We start from the raw sequence: 27,395 nt of genomic DNA on the forward strand, positions 1-27,395 counted from the left end.
ACAATTCAGTTTGGCAAGTCTAATAACCATAGGAAAGAATTAGGGGAAATTAATTAGTTACAATTATTTGTCCAATTTTTATGGGCTACTGGAGCATTTTTGCTTCTCACTTATGTCCTTTTCAGACTAAAGTAAATTAATTTTTCAACTTGGTCCACTCAGCCTCATTCTGTCTGCAGGGGCCTCTGCAACAGCACAGCCTGGCAAGAGGATCGCATCTGCTCATTTCAACCCCATCCAGCATCACAATTGGGGTTGCACTTTCTCTATCAGTCTCTTAGCTGCTACGCTCTGGGCCAAATGACCGGTGCAAAACCAGAATTGCTCTCCACTCTCCCCAAAGCAGCCACTGAGGTTTAAATAGACATGTTTGTGTACACGCACCACATCTGAGGTGAAAAGCGGCCCACAAATTTTATGGATAAATATCACACCATATTTAGGTACCATAGGAAGCTAGCTTATAGCAAGTTCCATCTTGCTTGATTTTGTCTACACTGACTGGCAGAGGCTTTCCAGGATTTCAGACATGGGTCTCTCCCAGCCCTACCTGGAGATGCCAGGGGTTGAAACCTGAAAGACTGTGACCATCTGCATGCAGAGCAGAGGCTTTAGCCCTGAGCTGTAGGCCTTCCCCTATGCACTTACCACAACTACCGGCTCCATCCACATTTAGAGATAGCATAGCATGCTAAGGGGACACGGGTGGTGCTGTGGGTTAAACCACAGAGCCTAGGGCTTGCTGATCAGAAGGTCGTGGTTTGAATCCCCATGTCGGGGTGAGCTCCCGTTGCTCGGTCCCTGCTCCTGCCAACCTACCAGTTCGAAAGCACGAAGCACAAGTAGATAAATAGGTACTGCTCCAGCGGGAAGGTAAACGGTGTTTCCGTGTGCTGCTCTGGTTTGCCAGAAGCGGCTTAGACATGCTGGCCTCATGACCCGGAAGCTGTCTGCGGACAAATGCCGGCTCCCTCGGCCAATAAAGTGAGATGAGCGCCGCAACCCCAGAGTCGGCCACGACTGGTCCTAATGGACAGAGATGTGCTAAGTGCATTTAAACCATGATGGGATGTGACTGAATCATTTACAAGAAAAACAGATTTATCTGTGGGCTGAGTCATATAAATCAGACCTCTGTGTTAATCGATCAAGAATTACTACCACCATTTGGTTCCCAAGCATGATTTAGAAACCCCATTTTACCCACATCTATTAATTGAAAGAGTAGGCACCATTTCTTTGTTCTTGAACCACCCTGGTTGCGAATACACAACAATGTGTTTAAATGATGCCCATCTTCTCATCAATCCCCAATAGGTGAACTTGCAAGGCCATCAATCAATGCAGAGTAGTGTTATACCAAATATTTCTTCTGTATTTTTTGGCTTCCCTCCCATCAAATATGACCACTTCGTATTTCAAAGGTTTGTCAAATTTATTTAAATTCACTCACTTCTCAAAGGTTAATACAATCTTACTGGCGGGGAGGGGAAGCTTTCACCCTGTCCTGCAAAACCAATGAAATTCAAAACTGGGACATATACCAAGAACTATGATGAGACACAATTTAAACCGTCTTTATCACTGACCATCTCTTAAATATTGTTCAATGTCACTTAGGAATTTTGAACAGATAATTGTTTCACTTGAAATATTATACGGTAATTCTACAGTATACATTTGCTATTTAATAAAACTTATTAAAAAAATAGAAATATAGTAAGAAAAAAATCTTTATATTTGAGCTCCATTTCATATACTGCCTAGCTGTTGTGATTTTTCATTAAGAATGGAATGTAAATGAAATTTTAAAAACCACAGCCTGATGGTACAACACTGCTGGTTTTTCTTCATTTTCTTCAGATAAATCAAAATAAGGCCTCAAGGTTTGTCTTCCGAAACAGATACTAAATTAAATATTACTAATGATTAAACAGGGGCTATTTTAATAATAATAAAAAACTTGCTTTGCATACCAAGTGGACCTCTTGTGCTAGGTGTGATTTCAGTTCGCTGCTACACTCTTAACTTTACATCCATATTTAACAAATGACATTATTCAGTTTCATGGGGTCACTGTGTCAAAATGTCTGTGTTGGAATTTTAATTTATTTCCAAAGGTTCCCTTCACTGGGCAGAAAGAGTGGTACCTTCAATTGATTTACTGCCTGTAATCTACCATGTGTGTTTTTTTAAAAAAAAGACTAGAACTTTTGCTGTAACGTAGTATTTTTTAAAGGAAGAACCTGCCTGCATTGCAGTAGTATTATACAGTATTATACTGCAAATATGACAAGGGATCAGAGTACTCTTGTCACAAACTAAAGGTTCAGTGATTAAGAGATTATTTCGTAGATATAGCTATTCATATGCAGTGCTTTTTTCTTTAAAAAAAATGTTTAGGGGTATTCCCATTTTGACTCAAGAAAACCACCATTTTATAGTCCAAATTGGGGAAAATAAATACAGTAAATGGACAAAAGTACAAAGATTCACAAAACTTTTAGGGGTCTGTGTACCCCTGCCTACCCCCAGAAAAAAGCACTGTTCATATGTATGGTATTTTTGATTAATTTTATTCTATTGTTTATTAATTTTGTCATGCTTTTATGAGTGTTTATGTTTGACAAATTATGTAAATTAACAGTACAAACCTATACATGTATATTCAGAAATAAACTTACTCCCAGGAAACTGGATCTATCATATATTACCGCATCCTTAAAAAAACTGAAGTTAACAGATAACTACTTGGGAAGTCATAATTATCTGATGGTGGTGATGATGATGATGATGATGATGGGTTTTATAGATGAACACATACACCGTTTTTAGTCCCAATGCTACTCTGCAATCAACTCAATTGCAATCCACATTCTAGCTAGAAATGTGCTTATTTGGCTTTTTATAAATATTGCATAGAGCTCTATAGGTGTTGTTGGTGAATTCTAGCATTTGGGCATACCAGGATATTCACAGAGCAATATAGAACTGACCAAAATTCAAGACAAAGTTTTTTGGGGCCCCGCATCCAGTGCTTCATCATCTACTCAGCTGTCATAACTAATGCATGATTATGTTTTAAGATAAAAGTTATTCCTAAAACCCACTACAAGTACCTATGACAGTCTCAGAATATTTTCATAACAATGCATAATTTAATTTGCTCAGCTATAAATTAATGTGTGTGTACGTCAATGAGGATCTTAGTTATGGGGCTGCTGACTTTGTACTGCAGGATAGGCAGGCGCTGAGTATAAATTTCACTGACTGACTGGAAGTGCAGAGGAAATGAGTGGGTAATGAGAGCAGAGCAGCCAGTTCTTTAATTGAATTAAAAGCTGGGTGACACCAATGCAGACACCTGTCCAATTACAGACAGGCCAAGGTGTTTACCATTGCTGTACAAGCGATTTGAAGATGACAGAAATCTTTCCGCCCACAGATTAACATAATGAAGGAGAACAGATTACAGTGGATGCTAGCCAAACAGCTAGGTTGGCAGCTGAGAGAGGAGGAAAAAGTACCTTACTGAACTATGTAAATAAGAAGTGTACTTTTTTCATACCTACCAAGTGCAGGCATTTGTGTGAGGCAAGGGGTGCAGCCAGAAGGGTCAGATGCAACAGATTCCCCAAGACTTTATTCAAAGTTAACATGTTTCATAATCACATCTGATCTACCAAGCATTAGACGGATGTGTGGCTTTCGGTATTTTCTGCCCACTGCTGCCCATTTTTTAACATTTTTGTGGTAAGCAAACAGGAACACAGCTATCCTTCAAAATCCACATCTTTCTGAATTGTCCTCAAGCCAAAAAGTGTCCACAGAAATTCATATATTAATTAAAATAACATACAAAACTACATTTTATTATGAAAAATGTGAATGCATATGAACGTATCTGTACTGAATTCCCAAGTGACTTTTTAACTCCCTGTGTTAAAATAACAGTATGCGCTGTTTAGGTTGCTACTAGATTGGGAACAAGGGCTGCAACATTGAAGCCAGTTAGATATTATAACAGGGATAGGGAACCTTTATTGGCCTAAGGGCCCCATTAACTTGTGGGGAACCTTCTGGGGGCCACAGGCCAACAACAAAGGCAAACACAAGAGAGCAATGGATGTGACTCTCGAGTATACAGGGAGTCAAACATGCTCCATGAAGCAGGAGAGGGCTCTCAGAGATGATTGTGACAATGGCCCAAGCCATTCAGATGTTCCAGAGCAGCCTTTCTCAACCTGTGGGTCCCCAGATGTTGTTGAACTACAACTCCCATCACCCCTAGCTACCAAGGCCAGAGCTCAGGGATGATGCCAGTTGTAGTCCAACAACATCTGGGGACCCACAGATTGAGAACCGCTGTTCTCGAGGTTGGACAGTGCTTCAACAGGAACACCAGTCATAACACCACAGGGCCATCTGGAAACCCATTTGATCCATCAGCCTCCAAGCGCACACCATCCTCATAGGTCCCCCTCCTCTACAAAGGAAGAAGGTGCTGAAAGCCTACATCTCAACAGGAAGTGATTTGACCATGACAAGGGGCTGATGTCAATACTCAAGCCCACAGAACATGAGACTTTTGCATGCAATAGAGTTATGGATTTGACCTGAGAGGGGTTTTGAGGGCACAATTTAAGTAGACTGACCATTGCTCAGGGGTATTATGTATGAGGGATTATATGGGGCTGGGAATCCAAGCCAACCTTACCCCACCTCTAACCTGTTTTATTCATAAGCTATCAGCTCTCTCATCACAGTACTCCATAATATCATCACATTCTCTATGTGATGCCCAATTGTCTAAGAACATAGAAGAAGAAAAGCACTGAAATGGGCTGCAAATAAATGAGGGGTGGGGTGGGGGGAAAAACAGAAAGGCAGCAGGTTTTTTGAGTGGGATTTTGCTTTCCCTTTAAAAGCCCATGTAAAAAGTGTCAGAACACAAAAATTCAGTGCAACTCTATATAAACTGCAATGGAACCCCAAAGCTCAGTAACATCAAACCACTAAAATATAATTTGCTATTTAAAACAAAAAAGCTTGTTCTGACATTTTTCTTAAAAAGAGAGAGAGAAACACACATGCAAACATCACATTTAAAGGTTTGGTTCATGCATTTGCTTATGTGCTGCAGATAACTGAAACCCTGTGTTGTTGCTTCTCTTTTTTAACCCCACCACTGTGGTGAGTCACACTTTGTTGGTGTTAAGCGTTAATGCAAAATGCATTAGCGCTTAGTGGTGAGATCTCTGGATCGGCTGGTTCCAAAGAGCTTAATAGAGAAGCCAACACTCCAGCATTACATGGGATGCTAACACTTTGAAAACATCAATAATGCTTACTTTATGCTTATTGAATGCACTTTCAAACTGCTCCCTTACATCACTGGAACATTAGAAGGAAGTTCTATGGTTCCATTTCTGACCCTGCTTTGACATCTGTTTATCTTCTGTTGCATTTACATTAGATTCACTGATGGCTCAAACCCTATGGCCAGAAAGTCTAGTTTTCAGAATGTGCTAAGAACATTCTACTTGTGCAATTAACACCAAAGGAGTAATGCTCTTATTATATCCAAATCAGTAAGAGTCAAATTGACACACACAAAAATAAAAAAATTATTGAGTCAGTATAGGATCAAGAACACCCACTTCACTTCATGATCACTTTGGGAAATTTAACACTGATTTGTTCTTTTTAAAATGTTGCAATACTACATGACAGTATGTTGATGGGGTTCTTCGACTCAAACAGAAGCTGGAACTTTTGATAGTAAACAAATAAGTCAACCTTCCTATTAGCCCAAGCAGAGAACCAAAAACAAGGCACATTTTTCCATGAAAATATTAAAACAACACCACAAAACAGATACACCCCTATCTATGCAAGAGAGTTCACTGTCAAATTTCCAGATGTTGAGAGCATAGCCCATGCAGCTGAATCCTCCTAAAGTGGTTCCTTCCCTAAAGGAACCTTTGACAGATGAACACACCACCTAAATTCACCCTTTGAGCATAAACTGCTGCAACTACTTAGAGAGATAAATTGTGTTTTGCCACTTCTTTTTCTCATTTGAAACAGTTTGTCATAATCTATATGAATGTGTCATTGTGCAATGCAACTTTCCTTTCTATTATTGCTCTGTCTTGCCCAGGAGTGGAAGGAGGAGGATACCAAAAAAGGAAACAAAATACAGAGTTGGGAGCTTATGGTGTTAGGCAGTCAAGTAAGTAATTCCATGTACCCCCCAAAATATACACATTTTTGCAAAGCAATTTCCCCCAATATAATGCATTTTGTAAGTTTTCACTAATATATTCATTTTAATGCACACTTTACCTCAACATATGCATTTTGGTACGCCTTACGTGGCTGAAGAACTGCATTGCAAAATTTATAGAAATGTGAATATTGAAGGATGGCTGTGTTTCACTTCAGATACAGTTATGGAAAGTGCAGATGAGACAGGTGCACCTTAAACTGTGATCTGAATTGAACTGCTCCCCCATCCCAAATCAAGATGGAACATTTATTTGAAGGACCAAAGTGGATTACTGGACACATGGACTGCTCTGTGCCAACCAATGAACAAGCAAACATTGTAGCTATTGCTCGAACAAGTTTTGGGGTTTTTTTGCATCAGGTCTGTCTTACATACGGTTGTGTAATTAGTAAACAGTGAGAGCAAAGATTATTTCCCTGACATCTTTTGAGCTCACATATTTGAGAGGGTATAATAAATCTCTCCTCTCACCATGCTTGTCCTAGGCAAGGACAATGGACAATTACATTCTCTGCACTGACTGATGAATGTATGAAATGATTGTTCTTTCTTGCTGTGAATGTCACTCAAAAGTGGCTAGTAGAAACTGGAGCAATGATGGCATGGCACTTCTGTCTTCTATGTCTCCCTAAAGCATATTTCTCAATCTGTCCACAGGGTGGTGAAGGGAACGCAGCATTGGAACTTCCACAGTAATGTCCGGTCCCTAATCAACACAATATTAATAAAACAGTTTGGAGACCATTACAGGACTTCTTTGGATTAGTGAAACCATGATTTCACTAATGTATTTAGATTTATGGTCCTACAGCAGGGCTAATATCAATGTAATTTAATCATACTCCTATGCTCAACTATAGGTAGAGTCAACCACACAACAGTTAACACCGAGTACTGGGAGGTGTGGGGGAGAAGAAGAAGCCTTTCATCAGAATCCTATGCTTCTTAGGGGTCAGTCATATCCAACCCAACAATAGTGAAAAGTTATAATTGCAAAAAGGTTGCCTAAGTTAAACACTGCCGTAATGCAGATATTAATATTGTGCAGCAATTGGATGCAATAAAAGCTGACTCCTTTTGGAATAAAAAATGTCTAAACGCATCTTTACTAACCAGAACTTATTCAAAACAGATACAAAACAATCAATGATACATCCAGAAAGTTGTATCAATCAAATGCATGATCAAGCATAGGTTCTTCTTCTTAAATACCGTATTGTCCCAAATATAAGCCGCACCCGCAAATAAGCCGCACCTTTAAAATTCAGGGGGCATGGGAGAAAAAAAGACAATACCTGAATATAAGCTGCTCCCTTAAAATTTCACAGGCACTCACACCCGTAAATGGCAAATGTAGAAGACAATCCTACGGGTATGATTCTCCCATGCTGCTTCGGGGGGGGGGGCAGCCACGCCGCTTTGTCGACGGCCTTCCTCCCTTCCCCCTTCTTTCTGGTGGTTTGGGAGAGGCATGGAAGCCACGGTCATGATGGCGGCCGTTGTCCCGCACCCCTGATGGCCCTCGTGGTGCCATCGGGAGGGGGGGCTCTCTGTATTCCAGTCTTGGAAAGCAAGGCAGGGCCATGGACCTAGGGCAGCAATATCGTAAAAGCCAATATTGTAAGGTTGTGAATATAAGTGACATTAACTTTTTAAGGTCAGAATTGGGGGGGGGGGAGTGTAGTTTATATTCGGGCCAATGCAGTATATAACAGAACATAATTACGATCCCATAGCCTGCATTAGTCTGCATCTAGCCTAAGGCTACGAATCATTATCACACCCTTTCCCCACTATTCTTGGGAACAAAAGACAAAGGCAACTCCCCTTCAAAATGGCCCAGGATACCTTAAGGACCCAGGTGTTTCTGGGCTCTTGATTCATTCCAGTCTCCTGCCCATGGCCCAATCCTGACAGTAGCGAATTATAGCACTCCACCAAGGATATATAGTTCTTGACTGTCCAACCACTACCCCTGACACAGAAGTCTATACCTTGAGACTTGAACCTCAACCTCCTGTTTGCCTTTGAATTGTGCTTTCCCACTGAACAACTAGTCTACACAGAACACTGCCTGCTGTGAAATCATTGTTGTAGCTTTTATTCTTCTTTGTGTACATGGCCCCTTCTCCTTGACAAAGAGAGACCTCTATACAAATGTGAGAGGCATTATTCCCACAGCAGTATTCCAAACTTTCTCATGGGAAGCATCCAGGGACTCAACTACATTAGTAAAGAAACAGCGATTTGAATGCGCTATAAACATGCAACACCAGATGGCACTAGAGAGCAGGAAATTTTAAAACACGATTTTCCATAGAGATTTTTTTTCTTTTGTTATAACAATCCAATTTCTGACTTATTGATAGCATTTTTTCCTGTGTCTAGATCCACACCAGGCTGCTCATCTAAAGATTTCTACCTACAGTGCCATGGGTAAGATGCATAAATGTTATTGTTGTCTTTATTTCTATTCCATACTTTAAAAAAAGTGACTTCTGTATTTATTGTTTAATTATTTCTTCTCTATTTTACCCTGATGGTTTTACCCTGAGCAGTGGCTCTTCTAAATAAATAAATAAAAATAACCCAGGTGGCCTGGGTTATTTTAGACCACAACAAAAAGCAATTGGATGATCCTTATTCTGCGAGGATAATGCACAAGTATTTTGCAGATACATAAAGGGAAGGAGACAAATTATGGGAATTTTGATTTGGCAATACTGATTTTTTAGATTGTGCATTAGATGATACAATGGTAAATACTGAGTATCAAGCAGGAAAAGCATTTTTCCACTTGTCTGACTGCAGATCTGATTCACTGAGGCTTGAAATCTCATTTGCAAAAGAGGCAAAGTTCAGCTGAAGAAAAGTCCAGGAAAAGTATTCAGGAAAGTCATTTCCCCCTCTGGCATACAGGCATATGAATCTTCAGAAGATATCATATAATTACCCATACATGTATGACTTCCTGGAATAACTGCATAACAGTGTAGCCGCTATTATATTTCTATTCCACTGCAGTTTCACATACACTCAAGTCTCAGCAATACACAAACACACGCATACACAAGTTCCCTGTCTGATGAGGTGTCTCACTACTACAGAAGACTTACAGTTGTCAATAAATATTTGTGCTCTTTTTAAAAAACAACTACTGCCACAAAACACACTATAGAAGGCTATTTTTCAAGGATACTTCATATGTTAACTTTTTTCAAATATGGATAACCCAAGTGACAAAAAACATGTGTCTTGCATCTAGAATGAAACTGGAAATCCCTGCTTACAGAGGCTCTGGAATTCAATGAATTTGCACTTTCAGTATTATGCTATCCATGCACTCATCCCCTCATCACACAGGAGAAATGGAGAACCTGTGACCTGCCAGATGTTGCTGCACTGCAACTCCCATAATCCCTGGGAGCTGATGGGATTTGTAGTTTGGCAACATCTGGAGGGCCACAGGTTCCCCCTCCCTGCCACTGAGAGAAGACACCAAGTACACTGAGGAGATCCTGTACTGAAACAAATGTTGGATCTCCCTGGCCTTCCAACATAAACCCTGCAGGATCTCCCCGTGTCCATTAAGCATCTCACACCTCTACCTCATTGTCTGAACAAGGTGTACAATCTTTGCTGGTTCATTTCAAAAAAAAAAAAACAACCACAGAGAATGAAAAAGGCAAACCATATTTTTAAAGTACAATCTAAAAAGTAACAACTGTCTTTTCAGTGTTAGCCATTTATAAAATATACACTCCCTGTATATCCGCTTTAGGAGATTTAAGTTGATTTGCAGCCTTTTCCTTTAAAATAACAAAACATATTTTCAAGCGAAGCAATCTTCTCCACCAAGGAAACAAATGCTTCTAGCACAGGTAAGCCTGCCCTTATGGCTTTCTGATTTATTGGCACAACCTGAGCTAACAGCCAGCAGAGTTTCAGTTCCTGTGAGGTTTCCCATGTCCTCTGCATTAACTCATGTGTTAGTAGGTGGCCACCTATCGAACACATTTCCAAACACCTGCGGACCTGCCCAGCTGTGCAAATTGCTTTGCAATCAACCTACAAAAGACAAGCAGGAGAATTCACATCTGAAGACCGCTAGATTTTTATCAGCTCTTTCAAAAAAACCCAAGTTGGCCAGAATTCTGTTACAAGGTTTCTACAAGATTTAGGCAGAGAGTTCTGCCTAAAGCTCTGAGATTAATAATGACTATACAATAGCAGAGCTAACCTTGAGAACTATGCTGACTGTGAATTATTATACTCAGGGTCAGCCCAAACCATTTTGGCATCTGAGGCAAACCACAAAATGGTGCTGCTGCCCCCTGCCAATGGGTGAATGAAGAACTGCATCAGGAACAAAGAGGAGGGGAATAAAGATCTGCATCTGAAACAAGGAGAGGAATCAAATCAACCTTATCCAATAGTTGAAGGAGGAACCAAAGGCCTGGTCTGGTGGGGAAAGGGGCCTGCTGTAAGTCACACCGAGTAGGTGCAGACCCCCAAGAGACCCCAGAGGGTAGCCCCGCCATTTCCCCCCTAGGGGTGGGAGGAGACCGGCAGTGCCTCCTATTCACCAAGAGGGCACGAGGTGGCAGATCTGGCCTCCATGGACAGTGTATAAGCTAAACCAGCTATAGCTTAGGGCTACACTCTCTTGGGGGCCCACAAAACATTAAAGGAAAAAAACCCTGGATGTACATTTCCAAAATATAAGATAAAAAACAAATAAAATAAAACCTACATACAACAACCGTGTTTTGTTTTGTGTTGTGTAGGTTCCTGTGATCTAAGTAATGGGCCCCATCTGCTAGCCTGCTCCCTAAAATATCACTGGTTTGCTCATTTCTGTATATAGGGTGCCTACATTCTGCTATTTATAATTATTACTAGTTTGCATCCTATACTTACACCTATTATTATTTCATGTTATAGCAAGTTTCTAGAGACTAGATTATGAATCTTTGTAAATTGTGTTTCTAAAGGAACTTTTATTATTGCCAAATGCCAATGTGTTTGCATTATTAAGTTTGTTATGAATAAAAAATCATTTTAAGTTAGAGTTTAATAATTATTTCACTATTAATATACTTCTTAATTGTATTTCAGTTCAACAATTACTTTGCTAAAATACTTATATTTTACAAAAATACTTATTTTGTTATGTGCAAATGGCTTTAGATACCTATTAGGTCCATAAATTACCATATAGCATATATTCAACACAAAAAACAGTGACACTTTGTTGTTGACAAAGGACAGCTGGACATATAAAGGGCCCCATTACCTTCAGTAGCTTAAGGCCTCATCAAACCTAAATCCGGCCCTGTCCATGGAGTGTGCCACAGCTGTCACTGCTACCATGGCAGCAGCGCAGGCAATCTATTCCTTGGAAGCCAGATCTTCTGCCCCTGTGGATCCTGCAACCTGAGGCCATCAACTCATCTTGCCAAATGGGTGGGCTGGCCCTGATTGAACTTTATTTTTAACCTAATTTATTTACTGCCTTTCAGTTTGCAAAAGGGACCCGGGGTAGTTCACAATATTAAAACAACATTACAAAACTAGTGAGCGTTAACTCAAGGAGGTAGGAATTATAACAAGTGGAACATCTGGAAGAATAAGAAGATCTTAACTGCACAAGTCAAAAGTGAACCTTTCTTAGGAAAGAAGTTTCACAATTTGGGTGTTGCAATCAAAAAGGCCCAAATTACATTTATGGACACAGCTGTCACTTCACACACACCTTGTATTCACATTAAAATAAAGACTACCAATGTCATCAGTTCTCATAAATAGGCATGAAACCTTGCCCCTGTTCCCCACTGATAGATCCTTTTCTTGGGTTTGTTCATCAGTAACTAAGCATGCAACTTTACCATATCAATTGTCACATGCAAAGTTGACACTTGTCTGAAAGCATCCCACATGTTGAACAAAGTTAAACATTTTTCCTTCTCTCTTTCTCTTAATAATTCCCCCCCCCCGAAAGCTATTTCAAACATATGACTGCCCCTCATGTATATTATATTTGCTCAGAAATGGACTATGTTACTCAAAATACTTTAAAAACCTCAGTTATCAAAAGGCTTTCCCTTTTCAGCTGCAAGCAGTTTTACATAGTAATATTTTATTTACGGAGATAGAGTCTGCATATTCTAATTAAATATTTTGCATATATTAAATATTTACCTAAAACATTTAACCTTCCAAAATAACTTCACAACTTTGGGAATTCTTCCCAGACTGGGTATGGGTAAATTGAACTCCAAAGAACTATATAAGGCGGCTTTTGGTTATTATTAATCATCTTTTTCATGTTCTATATCAACCCTGGGCTGAGACTGACATGAGGTTCAAAAATATTTCGTAATATGTATGGGTTTACTATTAAAAAGAATTTTTTAAAAAACCTATACTGAACATACCAAAAAATAAACTTTTGGACCCTAGGCAATGATGAGATCCTGATTTTAATGTCACCTAAATTCAAAACTTCTTTTTCTGTTCCCTTGATGACTGATACCTTTTAAATCAAGAACAGAATCAATGACATAAACTGAGCAATAAGTAGAAAATGCTGCTGTTTGTTCAGGATTATCTTGTGGATATCAATAAGGAGAACTGTCATTCCCCAAATATTTGTGCTGACAGAATCTTTTCATGTGAATTTAAGCAAACATCAACTAAACAGGTATAAGCACATGGCTGAACTGAAAAGTCCTTGAAATACATCTGCTTGACCACAGTGCTCTCAAAAGTTAGCTTGCTGACTTTTAGATTTGATTACTGCATGATACCCAAATCAGTAAGATGTTTTTATTAGTAATGGAGAAATAAAATGATATTGCCACATTTATATTAAACTACTCATTTGCCAGCAAGGGGCTCCTGGAAAGCTGAAAGCTACACATACATACATAGCCCCTAACCCCTTTCAAACATAGCCAAAGCACAAGACAAAATACACAAAAATTAAAGCACAGGACTTCTTAGCCAATCAAAACAATCACTACCAGCAAGCCCCATCAATAGCCACCATCTCCCACCCAAAGAAATGGTTCAGGTAGGGTGGTACACTCTTTTGCTCATTCCCCTTCCCTTTTTTCAGTGTAAGAAGCCACAGAGAGAAAAACAAACAAAGGTTTATAAGTTGTAAATCAAGCCAGCCTAAGCCAATCAGAACCATGAATTCTTACTGCATTCACAAGCCAATCAGAGCCATCACTTCTTCCTGTGGTGTCATTTGCAGTACAGTGGTACGAACTCAGGTTATGAACTTAATTTGCCCGGAGGTCCGTTCTTAACCCGAAACCGTTCTTAACCTGAGGTGCGCTTTCGCTAATGGGGCCTCTCACTGCCGCCGTGCCACTAGCACACAATTTCCGTTCTCATCCTGGGGCAAAGTTCGCAACCCGAGGTACTACTTCTGGGTTAGCGGAGTTTGTAACCTGAAGTGTTTGTAACCCGAGGTACCATTGTATGTGCCAGAGAGAAATATTTTACAGTAGAAGCAGTTTACGTGTATGTGGCTGGGGGAGCAAACAGGTAGCCCAAACATGTATGTGTTTGCCTTCTTTTGCTTACTAGAATCCTTTTTTAATCTTTCTGCCTATTTTCCTTGAGGCCCTGTGCCCTCCACGCTTTCTTTGGATCTCCCTTCCCTCCTGACATTTTCCTGCTTCTCAAACATGAAAGCTGAAAAGGATACTCCAGACAAAAGAGAAGACATTCTCCAACACCAAAGCAATTCCCAATTATTCCTAATTATTCCCTTATTATTCCTAAGGGGCACTGGCTTGAAAACAGAAGGAAATTCGTGGAATATTGCCCAAACAACATGAGCCAATAAGCCAAAGCAGGCCATCTTTTACTCAGTGACCCATATAAAGGCTTCCAGGTTAGGCTTCCTCCCCTGTCTGGGCAATAAAGATATGGGTTGTTCCTCTCTGTGTATTTGCCTTCACGTTGTCCTCTCTCTGGCTTTGCTTCATTCTACCCAGAGACTTGTTCTCTTTCTCTCATACTCATGAAAACACCAAATTATTTTGCAGTGTCTGAGCACAGTTGCTCATCTCACCGCCACCAACAGATTAAAAGTACTGCTTTACATACATATTTATTGGCACGTACCTGTGAATGCACTAGCATTAGAGATCTCCGTTCTGACAGTAGGTATGCTGGGATCATCTTTGCTGGACGCTTTTAGAATGTACTTCTCAATTACACCTTTGACCCCAACCGGTTCGTCCCATGTAACCTCAGCGCTGTAACCATTTATGCTGTGAGCTCGTGAGGGTGTTGGCACGTTTTGCGGGACTGTGAAAGGATAAAAGAGGAACAGAGAAAACAGCAGTCCTAAGAAGACTGTTGCCCCATTCTTCACTTTTAATAGTTGCAGTAAATCAGATTCGCCATTAGCATAAATACAATTTATTAGAGTTGTAACTTTCCAGCATTGATTTAATATGACTGCACATCTTGAGCCATTCACTTTTAGCTATATTTCAAAACCATCAGAACTCCATCTACATAACATTCTTCTTTGTCTAGTTCAGGTTTTCAAAAAACATTTAATGTATCAAACGTGTTTGAAACGTCACTCACAACAGAAGGGGGTGGACTGTAGAAGTTTAAACAATATAATGATGTATCCAAGTAAGAACAGATAATTGGACTATTATTACCTATACACGAGCATTTGAAATTTCATTGCTGAGAAGTAAAAATTTTGCTAAAATGATGTCTTTTTCTAAACAACTGGAGTTTCATATTTTCAGGTTCCCAAATTACAAAACCTAGAGATATTGCATGCAATCAATCTAATTCTGTATTATCAGTGGATAGGTGTCCGTTAATGTCAACAGATGGTGGGTTGCAGGGACTTAAGTTATCATTAAGAAGAAAACAAAGCTTGAGATTTTGCAAGAATATGCCTTTGCTTTGGGTCAGTTCAAATAACAAACTACAGGTTGCTGCTTTTTTGTTTTGTTTCTTTATAAATGAAGATGATTAAAATAACTTTCAAAGCACAGCTCTTGTAAGTCTTCCAACCCTTGTCTTTTTAAAACAATCTTATTTCCAATAACTTTTAACTATTTATTAGATATTGCTATATCAAGTAAAGATCTGGCCAGAAACAACTTCATCACAGATGACTGCACAATGGATGCCAAGGAAAGGCCCAAGGAACTCTATGGCAGGATGATGGATGATAGTTTTGCTATAAATGCATGTGTACTCTAGAGTCCTGGTGATTAGGACTGCTGTAGCCTCTCAGCATCAAGTGCCCCTCTTTTATGCCCTGATACCTTAAGACTCATTTAAAAAATAATCTGGTAGGAGGGTAGTCTGTGTAAGGGGCATCAGTATGCCAAATTTCAAAGTGTTTGCCTATGTTTCCTCCTGAAAAGAGCAATGATCCACATGCAAATCTTCAGGTTGCTGACAATACTACATTAATATATTGATTTTATTAGTTCTGAAATGTATCACAGGGCAAGGTAAGGTACTGTATAGCAGATGGTCTTCTCATAGGGGACACAACAAAACTGACTCAAAAATAATTAAATAGTGCAATTATTTTCCAGCCCTTGGGAACATGTAGCTGTTCCGTGCTGTGGTCAGATTGTAAATATAAATTTATGGTCTGAGTTACTCTGGTCAGACAATTAGGGCAAAAATATGGCTGCAGTTGCTCGCTTTGGGATGGTCGACCACATGGTGGCATTAAGCTGTATAAGCAGCACATTTGCAAGTCAAAACTCTGCTTTGGTAAAAAGCATTGGAAAGCAGCTTTTGTGACACAGGAACATTATACTACTAATTTGCAAAGAGACTGGTGATTGCGGAGGTCATATACCAGAGTTGTTTCAGCATTTTATGACAATAATTGAAGAAATCAATTCAGTCCAAACAAAACTGACTGTAGTGCAACAGTTCATGCAATAAAAGGAAAGTTTTGCTTCAAAGACATTGCAAAATGGTTGTACCAAAAAGTAAATATCTTTATCTTTTCAGCTTCAAGCCACAAGGTTGGAGTAAAAAATGTCTTCCCAAAATTCTCTACCTATTATCACTCTCACCACCAAATTCAAGCAGGGTGGGGGTGAGGCAGAGTTAGGGTGATGTGGCCGCACTGGGTGTGCATTAGAGGAGGTGCCTTCTCAAAGTCCAGTAGGCGCTTGCCCCACTTCAGGAAGATGTATGAGGACTCTATGAGTTCTTCTGCCTCTTCTGAATGCTGAGCAAGCACTTATTGGGGTTTGGGAAGGAGTTAGAAGGCTCTAGGACCCCGCCAGAACCTTGTGGCTCCTTCTCAAAGCCTGGCTTAAGCCTGCACTGCAAAGGCCCCTTCCCAACAGGAAAGGGAGAAAATTTCTCTTCTGAAATATTTTGTATCAGTTAATACCAAATGAAAAAAATCTTGTTAGTTCATATGGTGGGTGAAGGAAGGGCTCACAGAGGAGGACTGGAAGGACTAGAAGCCAAGCCCATTGCCTCTTTCAACAATAGCTTAGGATCAGGTTACTTGAAAGACCACCTTGTACCTTATACCCCTTGTCCCTTATACTGGATCATCTACAGAATGGTTGCCTGATGGTCTCATAGTTATCATATATATTATGCAAACTAAGGCTTTTAGCCTAGTGACACCAGTACTTTGGAACACATTCCCCCTACCCCGAAACTGAGAGTGGCACTCACAATTATATTTCATTGTCTGCTTAAAACATTATCAACAACTGTTTTGAAGAGAATTAATCTGATTCAAGATTGCTAATTTGTTCTGTGTTTTATGATTTAATAATTTTATGATGTTTGAACTTTTTATTGTACAATACCATGAATTTTTGCAATGAGTTGGCGGTGAAGAATCACTCTTATAAATAAATATTAAAATAAGTTCCAGCAATAATAAAGCTGAATCCACTATGGTAGTGGTTCCCAACCTTTCTGGGCCATGCCCCACCTAAGCATCTCTAAAATCCTGATCACCCCCATGACAGATAATTTTTATTATTTAAAAAGTGAACTCCTATTCATGTGGAGAAAGCCTAAAAGGCCATTCACTATTAATAACTCATTCTCAAATTGCCCCCGTAAAAATCACAATGGGAACCATGGCACTAAGGTGTCCTCAAGGTTTCACCCTATTTGTTGTGATATATTCAGTACCACCAAATATTCTCAGGGTGGTGCTGAAATTTCCCAACAGATGAGGGAAATTCCACCCCAATGCTTATCTTTTTACTCAGCTCTATCAATAAATGTACTTGCCAGACATATGTATTTGTCAAATTTCTAACATTTGTATGGATCATGTGTGGCCTTGAAGCTATGAAATTGGGCTACACCACTAATATTGATGCTTTCTCTATAGGGATTTATGTATATGTGTATGTATGTATACCCCCTCCCAAAAAGTCTCTGCTCAGGAAAAAAAAAAGGACAAGTGCCCACAAAAACAAAATTATCATCTGGCAAGTCAACACATAGCTTAAGATGTTTCTTTAAAAGATATGAAAATCAAGAAATATATGAAATATATGGACCAGAATATAATTCTGTGTTATATGTGCTGAAGCCCACTAAAAACAATTGTCATAGCATATTTAATCCTACACTGAATGGTAACCATGGTATTTCAAGTTCCAAATAACAACAGTAAGAACTGGGCCAAAAGCCTCTTTGATTTCAGTGTGTAGTTCTGGTGTGTCTTCTCTTTTTCCACACTCAACATTGCCATTGCTACCAAGCCAGACTGGATACAAGAACAAAATGCAGAAATGTTAATTACCCGATTCTCTTGTGCGACCACGATCCCAGGCACTAGATACAGTTCCTCCTTCATTAGAAGCAATTGTCCGGTACAAATATTCTTGCAAGAGAAAGAGAGAGAGGGTGAGTATAAAAGTGAGAATAAAAGGTAAAGGTAAATGTGAGAATAGAGCAGTAGAAAATGAACTAAAATGAAAATGAACTAAAGCCACACAGCTTTTCATATAAGGAAGAGGCCCGTGTGGTACCTGTAAATGGCTGTAGACCACTCTCATAAACACTCCTTTCTTTTCCTCGGTACACTAGGATGGAGTCATTCCCCCTGCAGTTAACAGCACTGTCAGTTGATAGGCATCCGTCCAGATTGACTCTGACAGCACTGCTGGACACAGATGCCAAGTTAACGACAGCACCTCGTGTAAATTTAACATCCTTCATGCAGCCACCAAAACCTAGCAAATAGTAAGGGATTAGTATCACATAAAGGGCTTCAGTTGTTAATTAAGAATCATGTTTTGCTTCTTGCAGTGCTACATTTCAGTGATAAGGAGAGCTAGATGTAAACGTTAAACTTCAAATTATGTTTGAGAAATGATTAAAAAAAATTTAAGCTGATACAGAGCTATCATTCCTGAATTTCTACCGCACTGAAATGTACACCAATTATCCAACATTTCAGCCGACATGGAAAAACCTTAATTTTGCCACTTGTCAGCATACATTCACATCAACAGGTGCAAAATATTGATTTGGGAGGAAACCTATCACAGATTCTTCCTATAATATATAACTTTTATGCTATTTGTTGTTAAATGCTGTTATCTTAATAACAGAAGCAGTGTGAAATGGCTATTTTCACAACATGAATATTCGCACGTGCTTTACAGTCTAATTGTTGTAGTCATAATATAAAAAATAGAAAAGTACGGTACTTGGAATGCCTTGCTCTAATTGGATAATAGTAGGTGGGTAGGTATTTATTTATTTGTTTGTTTGCTTTCATTTACCTAACTCCAACCTGAAATTACACACAGAGCCGATGTGGGTAACTAACTAATAAATGCTTTTATTAGAGCAAAGTTACTTCAGGATGAGACAATTTGCAGTGGGAAAATGGTGATGGGGGTGAATCACAGACCCTTTCCCACCTCTACATTTCCAGTTGCAGAGTGGGCAAGGCACATCTTAAGAAAACTGTAGCTGTTCATCTTCGGAAAAACTACCCTCTCCCTAAAAACAGCTTGTCTACAACAAAAGCAATCCAAATTGTGCTAAAAACATCCATAATGTTTATTTAGGCATTTAAGTAAAGAAGAATAGGCACACTGCAAATCTGAAAGGCACACATGAATCAATCAGGTGACACACCCACCATTCAGATTTGCCATGTCCAGCCCTGCATAGAAGCACTCCTTTCTTCTGCCAAATGCCTGAGGGCATATACTCTGTGGCTTCAAGGCAGAAACCCTGCCTTTCCCTCCAGTGTCTACGTCTTCTCCATCCATGATGTTCCCAAGTTGAGCTGGAAGGTCTGTAAGGAGGCTCCTTAGTGCATTTGGCTAGGCATGCTTAGAAGTCTCCCTTCCACGTGTGCCCCTTACATACTGTACACCCTCACACCCTCGGCCGAACACAGCTATTGGCAGTATAGTACTCTAGGTAGGTACTTCCTACCTCCTGGTAGCCTGCTTTGGAACTTATCAGGAGCTTCTGCAGCAAAGGCCAAATATGAATTGCTAGAAATCTAATTTGTTAACTTGGCAAATAGGATAGGAAATGCAAAGTCCTGGTATAGCCCTAGGCTTCTGAAAGTTAACTAGACAACCCCTGGGTCTAGGATCTCTAGAAGCCCCGAACAAAAAGCCCCCAAAATGTGTATCTTCACTTAGGGGTCTGGCTGGGATGAACAGAGAGTGCTGCTAGAATCTGACTCTAAGCTTTGCTACAGCTGCCCATCGCTCAGTGTACAAGAAATACCAACTGTGGTGTACAAGGACCTCAGTCATCTACAGCAAGATGTACCCATGCATTAATGTTCGAAATTAATCTAACATATCACTGTGTATCTTTAATATCACGGCAGCCTTGTTAAGAGCAACTATTGTTTCTTGTTAAAGGAGAAGGCAAGGGAGAAATTCTTTAAATTTTAATTGTGCGCAATCAGCACCCATGTGACCGCTAACACGTGCACCATTTTCGGTGCTGAAAGGGGACGGGGTAGGGGCAGAACAGGGTGGGGCAGTACAGGACAGAATGGACTTGTATGCATCCTGCTGGCACATGTGGCAGCCAGGAACAGAACCCCTCATGTAGGTTGGAATTCCCCTGTACAAAAGACGTATTTCACAAATGGTGGGGATTGCTTCCATTCCTTGAAAGCTGGCTCCAGCTTTGGGGAGGCCCTTGAGCAAGTTCTCCACCTGCTCTTTCTGCATTCCATCTACTTGACCAAACTGTATAACTGCTCAGCATGCTGCCACAATATATGCTTTTCACTTGCAGACATGTTTCCTTCCCTTGTAGGTACATACCTTGTTCTAATCCCAGCTTTTTAAAGACATTCTGGACCTCATCTGGGATTCCTCCAATGTAGACTGGAGAGTTCACAAACAGCTGATCTAAACCAGGTTCCACCACATGTTCTTTCAATTCATTTACACTTGCTGAAGCTACAAACCCTCCTTTCTTCAGAATAACTTTATTCCATTTTCCATCGCAATAGGACAAGCCTAACCAGAGATTCACATGTGTCAAAACAATGCCGTTGCTTAGCAGAAAAGACAAGACTCCGCTTTTTAGTTCTGCCTGTAGTTCAAAGTAGAAACAGAAAAGAAAGAATTGATGACAGCAAGAAAGACAAAAATGCATTTAAGCAATGGAACAAATGTAAATAGCAGCTAAATAATATTAACATTTCAGTGACAGTGCTGGTCCCACAAGAAGAAAAACAAAATAAATATTTTTTATCAGCACTATTAGGGTGCAATCATATGGTCCATGAGATGTGATTTGACAGATTAGGAGCCCTGTCCATGAATGTCTCCTTGTTGCAACCACCACTAATGCTCCAATGGAACCAGCAGAAATTATTTTTCCCCAAAAGGGAAAAAAACCTTTAAAAAGTGAAAAGAGACCATGAAGCCCCTCCTCACTTTCTACCCTGGTAGTGTGAGTCCAGTAGGGATTTGACAGAGTTCTGCCCACGTTTAAAAAACAAACTGCAAGCTTTTAAATCACATGACACTTCCTTAGACAGATTGCTTCGGCTGGATAATTACAAACCTGGGTAACCTATATCTCACTATTTTTCAGTCTCCAGGTAAGGAAATTGGGGAAAACATGCAGCACAACCTAATGTGTGTTTACTCAGAAGTAAGTCCCACTGGGTTCAGGTAAGTGTCCGTAGGATCACAGCCTTAATTGTGCAGGAAAATGAACACAAGAAAAGCACCATCTGAAAAATGTGTGTTGTTCTAGGGATATAGCAAAATGCATACTTGAGTGTCCACTAGTATTGCAGGGTCTCTTCAGGAAAAGAAAAGGCTAAGAAGTAAACCGTACACATATCTGTAGTGGAGTCCCTAAGATGGCTGGATGGCACCTTATATGCCTCTTTCCAGCAACTCCTCCAGCCAAGCTAGTGACAAACATAATGCTTTCCTTTCCTTTGGACCACATCAGCAAGGCTGGGGGAGTCATGCCATCTGGGCAGCCCAGGACCTCCATACACATTGCCCTGGCTTGCACCCCAGGGGAGGTCACTTCGGTGCTGCTAACACAGTGATTTGGCTTCACCCACAGAGGCGTACTCCATTGAGTCTCGAGACAGACAAATGCCAACAAGTATTTTTAGAATGTAGAACTGCTCTAGTCAGAGTTAAGCACTTTAAAATCCCAATTATTTTGATAGAAGCATTAAGCACATGCTATTCTCCTTTCATTGAAATCAACAGAACTTAAAAAGTATTAACTTGAGCTGATCATGATCTTTATTTCTAATCTGTGTGTAACTAGCTTATGACTTCATTACTGAGATTTGCATAACTGATGGGAGAAAAAAAGACTGACCTAAAGTATGACTGCATCTTCTAATCATTGTACAAAATGGGAAAATATGTATTTGCCAACTGTATTATGAAGAATATTATGACAAGTCCACTGAGAAAGAAATCCCAGATCTGCTTAATCTAACTGCTAACTTTAAATTTAGTGTACTGAATTTTAAATATACATGATTCACGCTGGTCCAAAAATAATATTGCATATTTTTGGAAATGTCTGAAGAAATGGTTTCTTTTAAAAAAAAAATGGGGTATATTTGAGGGTATATTTATGAGTCAGTTTATCTAATATAAGCACGCATCACCAAAATGTTCATTTTCTAGTTAAATTGCCTGCATGATTTCAATAGTCAACACTGCCTCTTGTTTGGGATGCAGTGGTAAGTATATTTTGAGATTTTAAATTGTCCAGCTCAGGGGGAAAATGACATTTAAATAAGGTTCTTTGTGAAAGAAAAGGATTAATAAGGCCAGAGGAAAAACAGACATTTCAGCATCCATGCCAAAATCTTATTATGTGAAATAAAGAGGGCAACTTAAGATGTGCATTTTCTTTTCTTAAAGATACACTTGTTTAATAAATATCATCATCTTGTATCATGTATCAATATTACCAGATAGGCAGATAGAATATATATTTAGTTTTTTTTTAAAAAATGACCCCAGCTGATCAAACATGTGTTTCCAGTTGCCAGCTCAGTCCTGTCCCTGGTTTCCACCCCCTCCTTGTCCTTTCATCTTCTGAATTCAAAGACAGGAGCTACACAAAAGCAGTCATTGAGCTGTCACACACTCCTTTCCAATGAGACTTTAGTGCTAGTTCTCATGAAAGACCATATAATCCCATCTGTTATGATCCGTTAAGGGAAGAAACTGGCTGCACATAATAAAATAAAATAATAATTCACAACAAATGGCACTGTGAGGCGACCTCCTGAAGAGAAAATGTACTGTGTGCTGTTATCCCACATATCTCGTCAGTTACAGCCATCAGCGTCTACACTGCAAAGGGTCTGTGAGATAGAAAGTTTAAAAAGAAGGCACTCTGCAAAAGTAGGGTGCCCTTGGGGTGCATTTTACGAAGGAAGCTTGTTTCTGAAAGGTTGCCATATCGCCCACCGTAGGCCAAACACTTTAAGTGCTACACATTGCAAGTATTCTGACAGTGGCTACAAATCGTTTGTAAGGAGTAGATTACTGGCTAGCTATTCAGAATGGCCAGTTGATGGTTCATCAGTGAATTTGGTGAGAGGGAACTTGAAGGAGCATCTCCACCCCCATCGTTCAGCCAAGACATTAAGATCCAGCTCCAAGGGAATTCTGGCAGTTCCCTCATTGCAATAAGTGAGGTTACAGGGAACCAGGCAGAGAGCCTTCTCAGCAGTGGTGCCCACCCTGTGGAATGCCCTCCCATCAGATGTCAAGGAAATAAAGAACTATCTGACTTTTAGAAGACATATAAAGGCATCCCTGAATATGAAAGTTTTTAATGTTTGATGTTTTATTGTGTCTGAAGACTTAATTTGTTGGAAGCTGTCCAGAGTAGCTGGGGCAACCCAGTCAGATATATGGGGTATAGATACTGTTGCTGTTGTTGCTGCTGCTGCTGTTGTTGCTGTTTCATAAGAATTTGGACAAAATAATGTAGCCTATCTCTTTCCTACCTGCGACTAAATGGAGGGGACCGGTGTAAGATGCACCTGTGTGTGTGGGGAAAAAAATAAAAGTTTTCCATTTTGGAAGAGAAAGAATGCCAAGAATGGTTAAAAACACCTTGAGAGTGTGGGAGACCTCTTTCCCCTGGGATCTTGTGTGGGATAGTATGGCTTGTTAACGTGACTCTTTGCCTACATAAATGTTTTGTTTTGTGTATTTAAAGCCAAATCAAACATATGGAGTACTGCCCCTGAAATTTTTCCAGTTCAGGAAAAAGGAGGGCACACAGTACAGTAATATTATTTGTCAGCTCAAATATGCATAGATACTTTCTGCCTCCACTACTACATTAATGCAGTAGTGATAAGGAGTTAATTGTAAAAGTGCAGCTCAGCAACACAGAAATGGAAGGTGCTCACCAATGTCAGGGGGAAAATGCAAAGAAAAAACATTTAGTTGTCTATGGCTTTAGCTATTTAACTATCTATGGCCAGTAGCAATGATGGCCTGACATGTATGCAAATAGCGAAATCTAAACTAATTCCTTGCAGTAAAAAAAAAAAGGAGGGGGGCTTTTTTCTATAAGCTATGTTGCTATTTTATTTTATAGTCAAGTAACTGGTTTAAGTATCTTAATGCCTTTGAAAGAGAGTTGGGGAGTTACTAAAAGACAGGTGAACTATGTGATGGAGTGGCTTTGATTCATGGAAAAACCAGGTTGATATCCCTGCTGAATAACACTGAAATAAATTTGGAAAGCCAATACCACTGACTGAAATTTGCTTGCAAATGTTTCACTTTGCATTCAGGTGTCGTTGGGCTTTTCAAATTATTTGATTGTTTTCAACAATCCCTGAAGGGAGCTGTAGTTAGTCATAAATTCTGGAAAAGTGGACTTTGAGGCAGAATGAACTCAAAGAAAACAATAAAGCTTTGGAGTGAGAGCAATCTGCTCATCATTACTTAGGATATCCATTTGTGTTCAACATAGCACTATGGAGAACTTTCTGTCATCACAAGGTTTACTCTTTGTGCAATGGAAAGTTCCTCCCCTCTTCTTTTTCTCCACACCACCTAAATCTCTTCTGGGGGTTCCCTTAAACTTCCAGGACAGATCTAGGGAAGAAGAAATCCTGTTGCTCTAGCACTAATGCACTAGCATAAGAATATAGCTAACTATCACTCATGTACTGTGTATGCACTAAAACTGATGGATACTATCAGCACTTACCTACTTTGTGGTGCACCTGTTAGGGGAAAAGATGGGAAAGGGTGTCCCAGACAAAAGCCGGGTGCTATCCAACCTATGGAGTGATAAGCCATAGGGTGTTCATTTATACTAGCAGTTGTTTGAGTGCAGCAAAAAGCACCACATGTCCTTTGCAGGGCCAATGTGCTTAGGATTTGTACTGCAACCCTCTGGGCAGGGACCATGTTACTTCTGAGTTCTTTATAACACTAAGCATGATATTAGTGGTCAAGAAATGTTAAATACTAATGGATGGCCTATTAATGGATGGCCTTTTCAAACAACTTCAACTTCCAATAATCTGTGATCCCATGATTGTATAAAGGTAGAGAAACCAGATGGCCTGGCAATGAAATACATTAGTGAAATGGCACAAGACAAAAATCAATAAGATACTATTCTTTCTAGCTATAAAACTATACAGGAAAGTAGATTAGGTCACAGAGGTTATGGGAATATCACTATACCTAAGAAACAAAATTGAGGACCTAATGAACAGTCTTTATGGATGCACACTCCTATTCATATAACTACTGCTGTGATTAGTCCACTGTCCTCCAGATTAGGACAAAGGTAATGAGTTACTTCAATTGACAGATGGGAAGAATGAAATCAAGTAGCCATTGATATATTCTCTCATGTAAATTTCTTCATATCATGCAGTTTATCCTGCCACACAAAGGCGATCCAGCATCTATACCTAAAAATTCTTAAATGACCTATTTGAAAACAAAAATATCAACACCTACAGCAATGTAATCTGGCCCATCTTTGTTGTAAATGAACAGAAGTAATCCATTCAGCTGATCCGTTTTAAAAATAAAGGAGATCTCCATGTCTGGACCAGCATGTAAAACATTTGAGTGAAGTTCTAGGAAACCTTAAGAAAGAAAAAGAAAACCATGCAAAGTATGTTATACTGCAGTCTCTATAATTATATAAGTGAGAATGAAATTCAGTCAAATTCAGTTCAAGGAATTGTGTATAATATTAGCCCAATAAATATAGGGCTTGTTTCTGAGATGAATGAAATGAATATTGAAGTCATAAGTTAGCAGTGAGTTAGCCACACTCATGTAGGCTTCCCCCTTCATTTCAACTGCATTTGGAACTACATACTGAAATGAGGGAGAAATTTCAGACAGGCAGATTTGCCTTTGTACAACACTGTGTGTGTGTGTGTGCGTGCATCAAAGCCACTGTATCTTAATCAGGTCATTGGCCTGTGATGACTTTCTCATTAAACTCAATTTCACCAACAATAACATTAAAATAACTAGAAAATGCAAGCAGCAATGGTTGGCGAACAAAGCCCTGTGTAGGATATCAAATGTCATATGCCAGAGATGACCAAGGGCCATCTTGTCTGGTGAAACGCAATGCCCTTGCATGGGTCTGGTTTTGTGATCAAGATGAATATAACCCAATAGTATGGACTCCATGATGTCTGATGGGTGAGTGAGAATGATCACATGGTCCCACACCAGCATATCTAGGGTGGGGCCATGTCCCATCAGTCCCACCCACCCTTCATATACTGTGACAGGTCTGGGGGAAAGTGCAATTACAGCAGCTTCCATGTCTTTGCGCATAACATATTCAGTAGACTTACGAGTAATTAAGAAGTAAAATGAGGCCCTTTCAGTTTTGATTCTGATGTTATGGGACCTGCTATTAGAAGCTCAGCCCTACTGACTTTTCAGAAGATCTGCAAGCCATTGCTCTTCAGAAAAACCATTTTAAGGGATAAAGCTGGCTAGGTTTTCTCCGAATTTTGCTATATTGTGCTGCTTCTACTTGATTGTTTAAGAATATAAATGTACTGTATTTTAAATTTCAAAAACACCAAATTCTAATTAAGATCAAATAAAGTATTTTGTATTTTTTTTTACTTCACGAAATTCAGAACAACAACAACAACAACAAAGCACAGGTAGTATTCAAACAATTTTAATATGGGGCTATACCTTTCCCAAGAAAATGTGCTCCATTTGCAAGCATGCCTGGACACCCTTCCCAGCTGTGATAAACATTTCTTTGCTCCACTGCTTCCTTCCATTCTAATGGCTCCCAAACTTCATGTGGGTGATGCACCTTTTTCAAGGACACCTCTCGGAGACACCCCACAAATCCTCTTGTAACTATTTTAGAGGTGCCTGACAAAAAAATATGTTAAAAAGCTGAAATGCACAAAATATAATGAATTTGTTGGAAATAAGAAATAAAAACAATTAATGTATAACATCAAAAGTGGTCCAATCAGTTCTCCAACTCATCTTATTTGGAATGGCTCTGGGACTTCATACTTGGTACTGCAGGAGCACAAGGACTACGAGTGAATACTCAC

The 27,395-nt window shown here is 39.6% G+C and overlaps 1 protein-coding gene across 7 annotated transcripts in view; it reads right to left on the reverse strand.

Annotated features, from left to right (window-relative positions):
• Positions 1-27,395, reverse strand: part of USH2A (usherin) — a 425,043-nt gene that overhangs the window by 253,925 nt on the left and 143,723 nt on the right. For all 7 annotated transcript variants that reach the window (XR_014166233.1, XM_081903562.1, XM_081903561.1 and 4 more), the window contains exons 25-30: positions 27,016-27,204; positions 25,798-25,928; positions 20,614-20,887; positions 18,331-18,534; positions 18,102-18,182; positions 14,435-14,620 (exon numbers count right to left, since the gene is read on the reverse strand). Coding sequence is in view for 6 of the 7 variants with exons in the window: in XM_081903562.1 (XP_081759688.1) it covers positions 14,435-14,620; positions 18,102-18,182; positions 18,331-18,534; positions 20,614-20,887; positions 25,798-25,928; positions 27,016-27,204 (1,065 nt within the window). In the remaining variant the exon portion in view is untranslated. The remainder of the gene's footprint in view (positions 1-14,434; positions 14,621-18,101; positions 18,183-18,330; positions 18,535-20,613; positions 20,888-25,797; positions 25,929-27,015; positions 27,205-27,395) is intronic.

This window comes from Podarcis melisellensis, assembly GCF_964234715.1.
Source record: "Podarcis melisellensis genome assembly, chromosome: 3".
NCBI lineage: Eukaryota > Metazoa > Chordata > Lepidosauria > Squamata > Lacertidae > Podarcis > Podarcis melisellensis.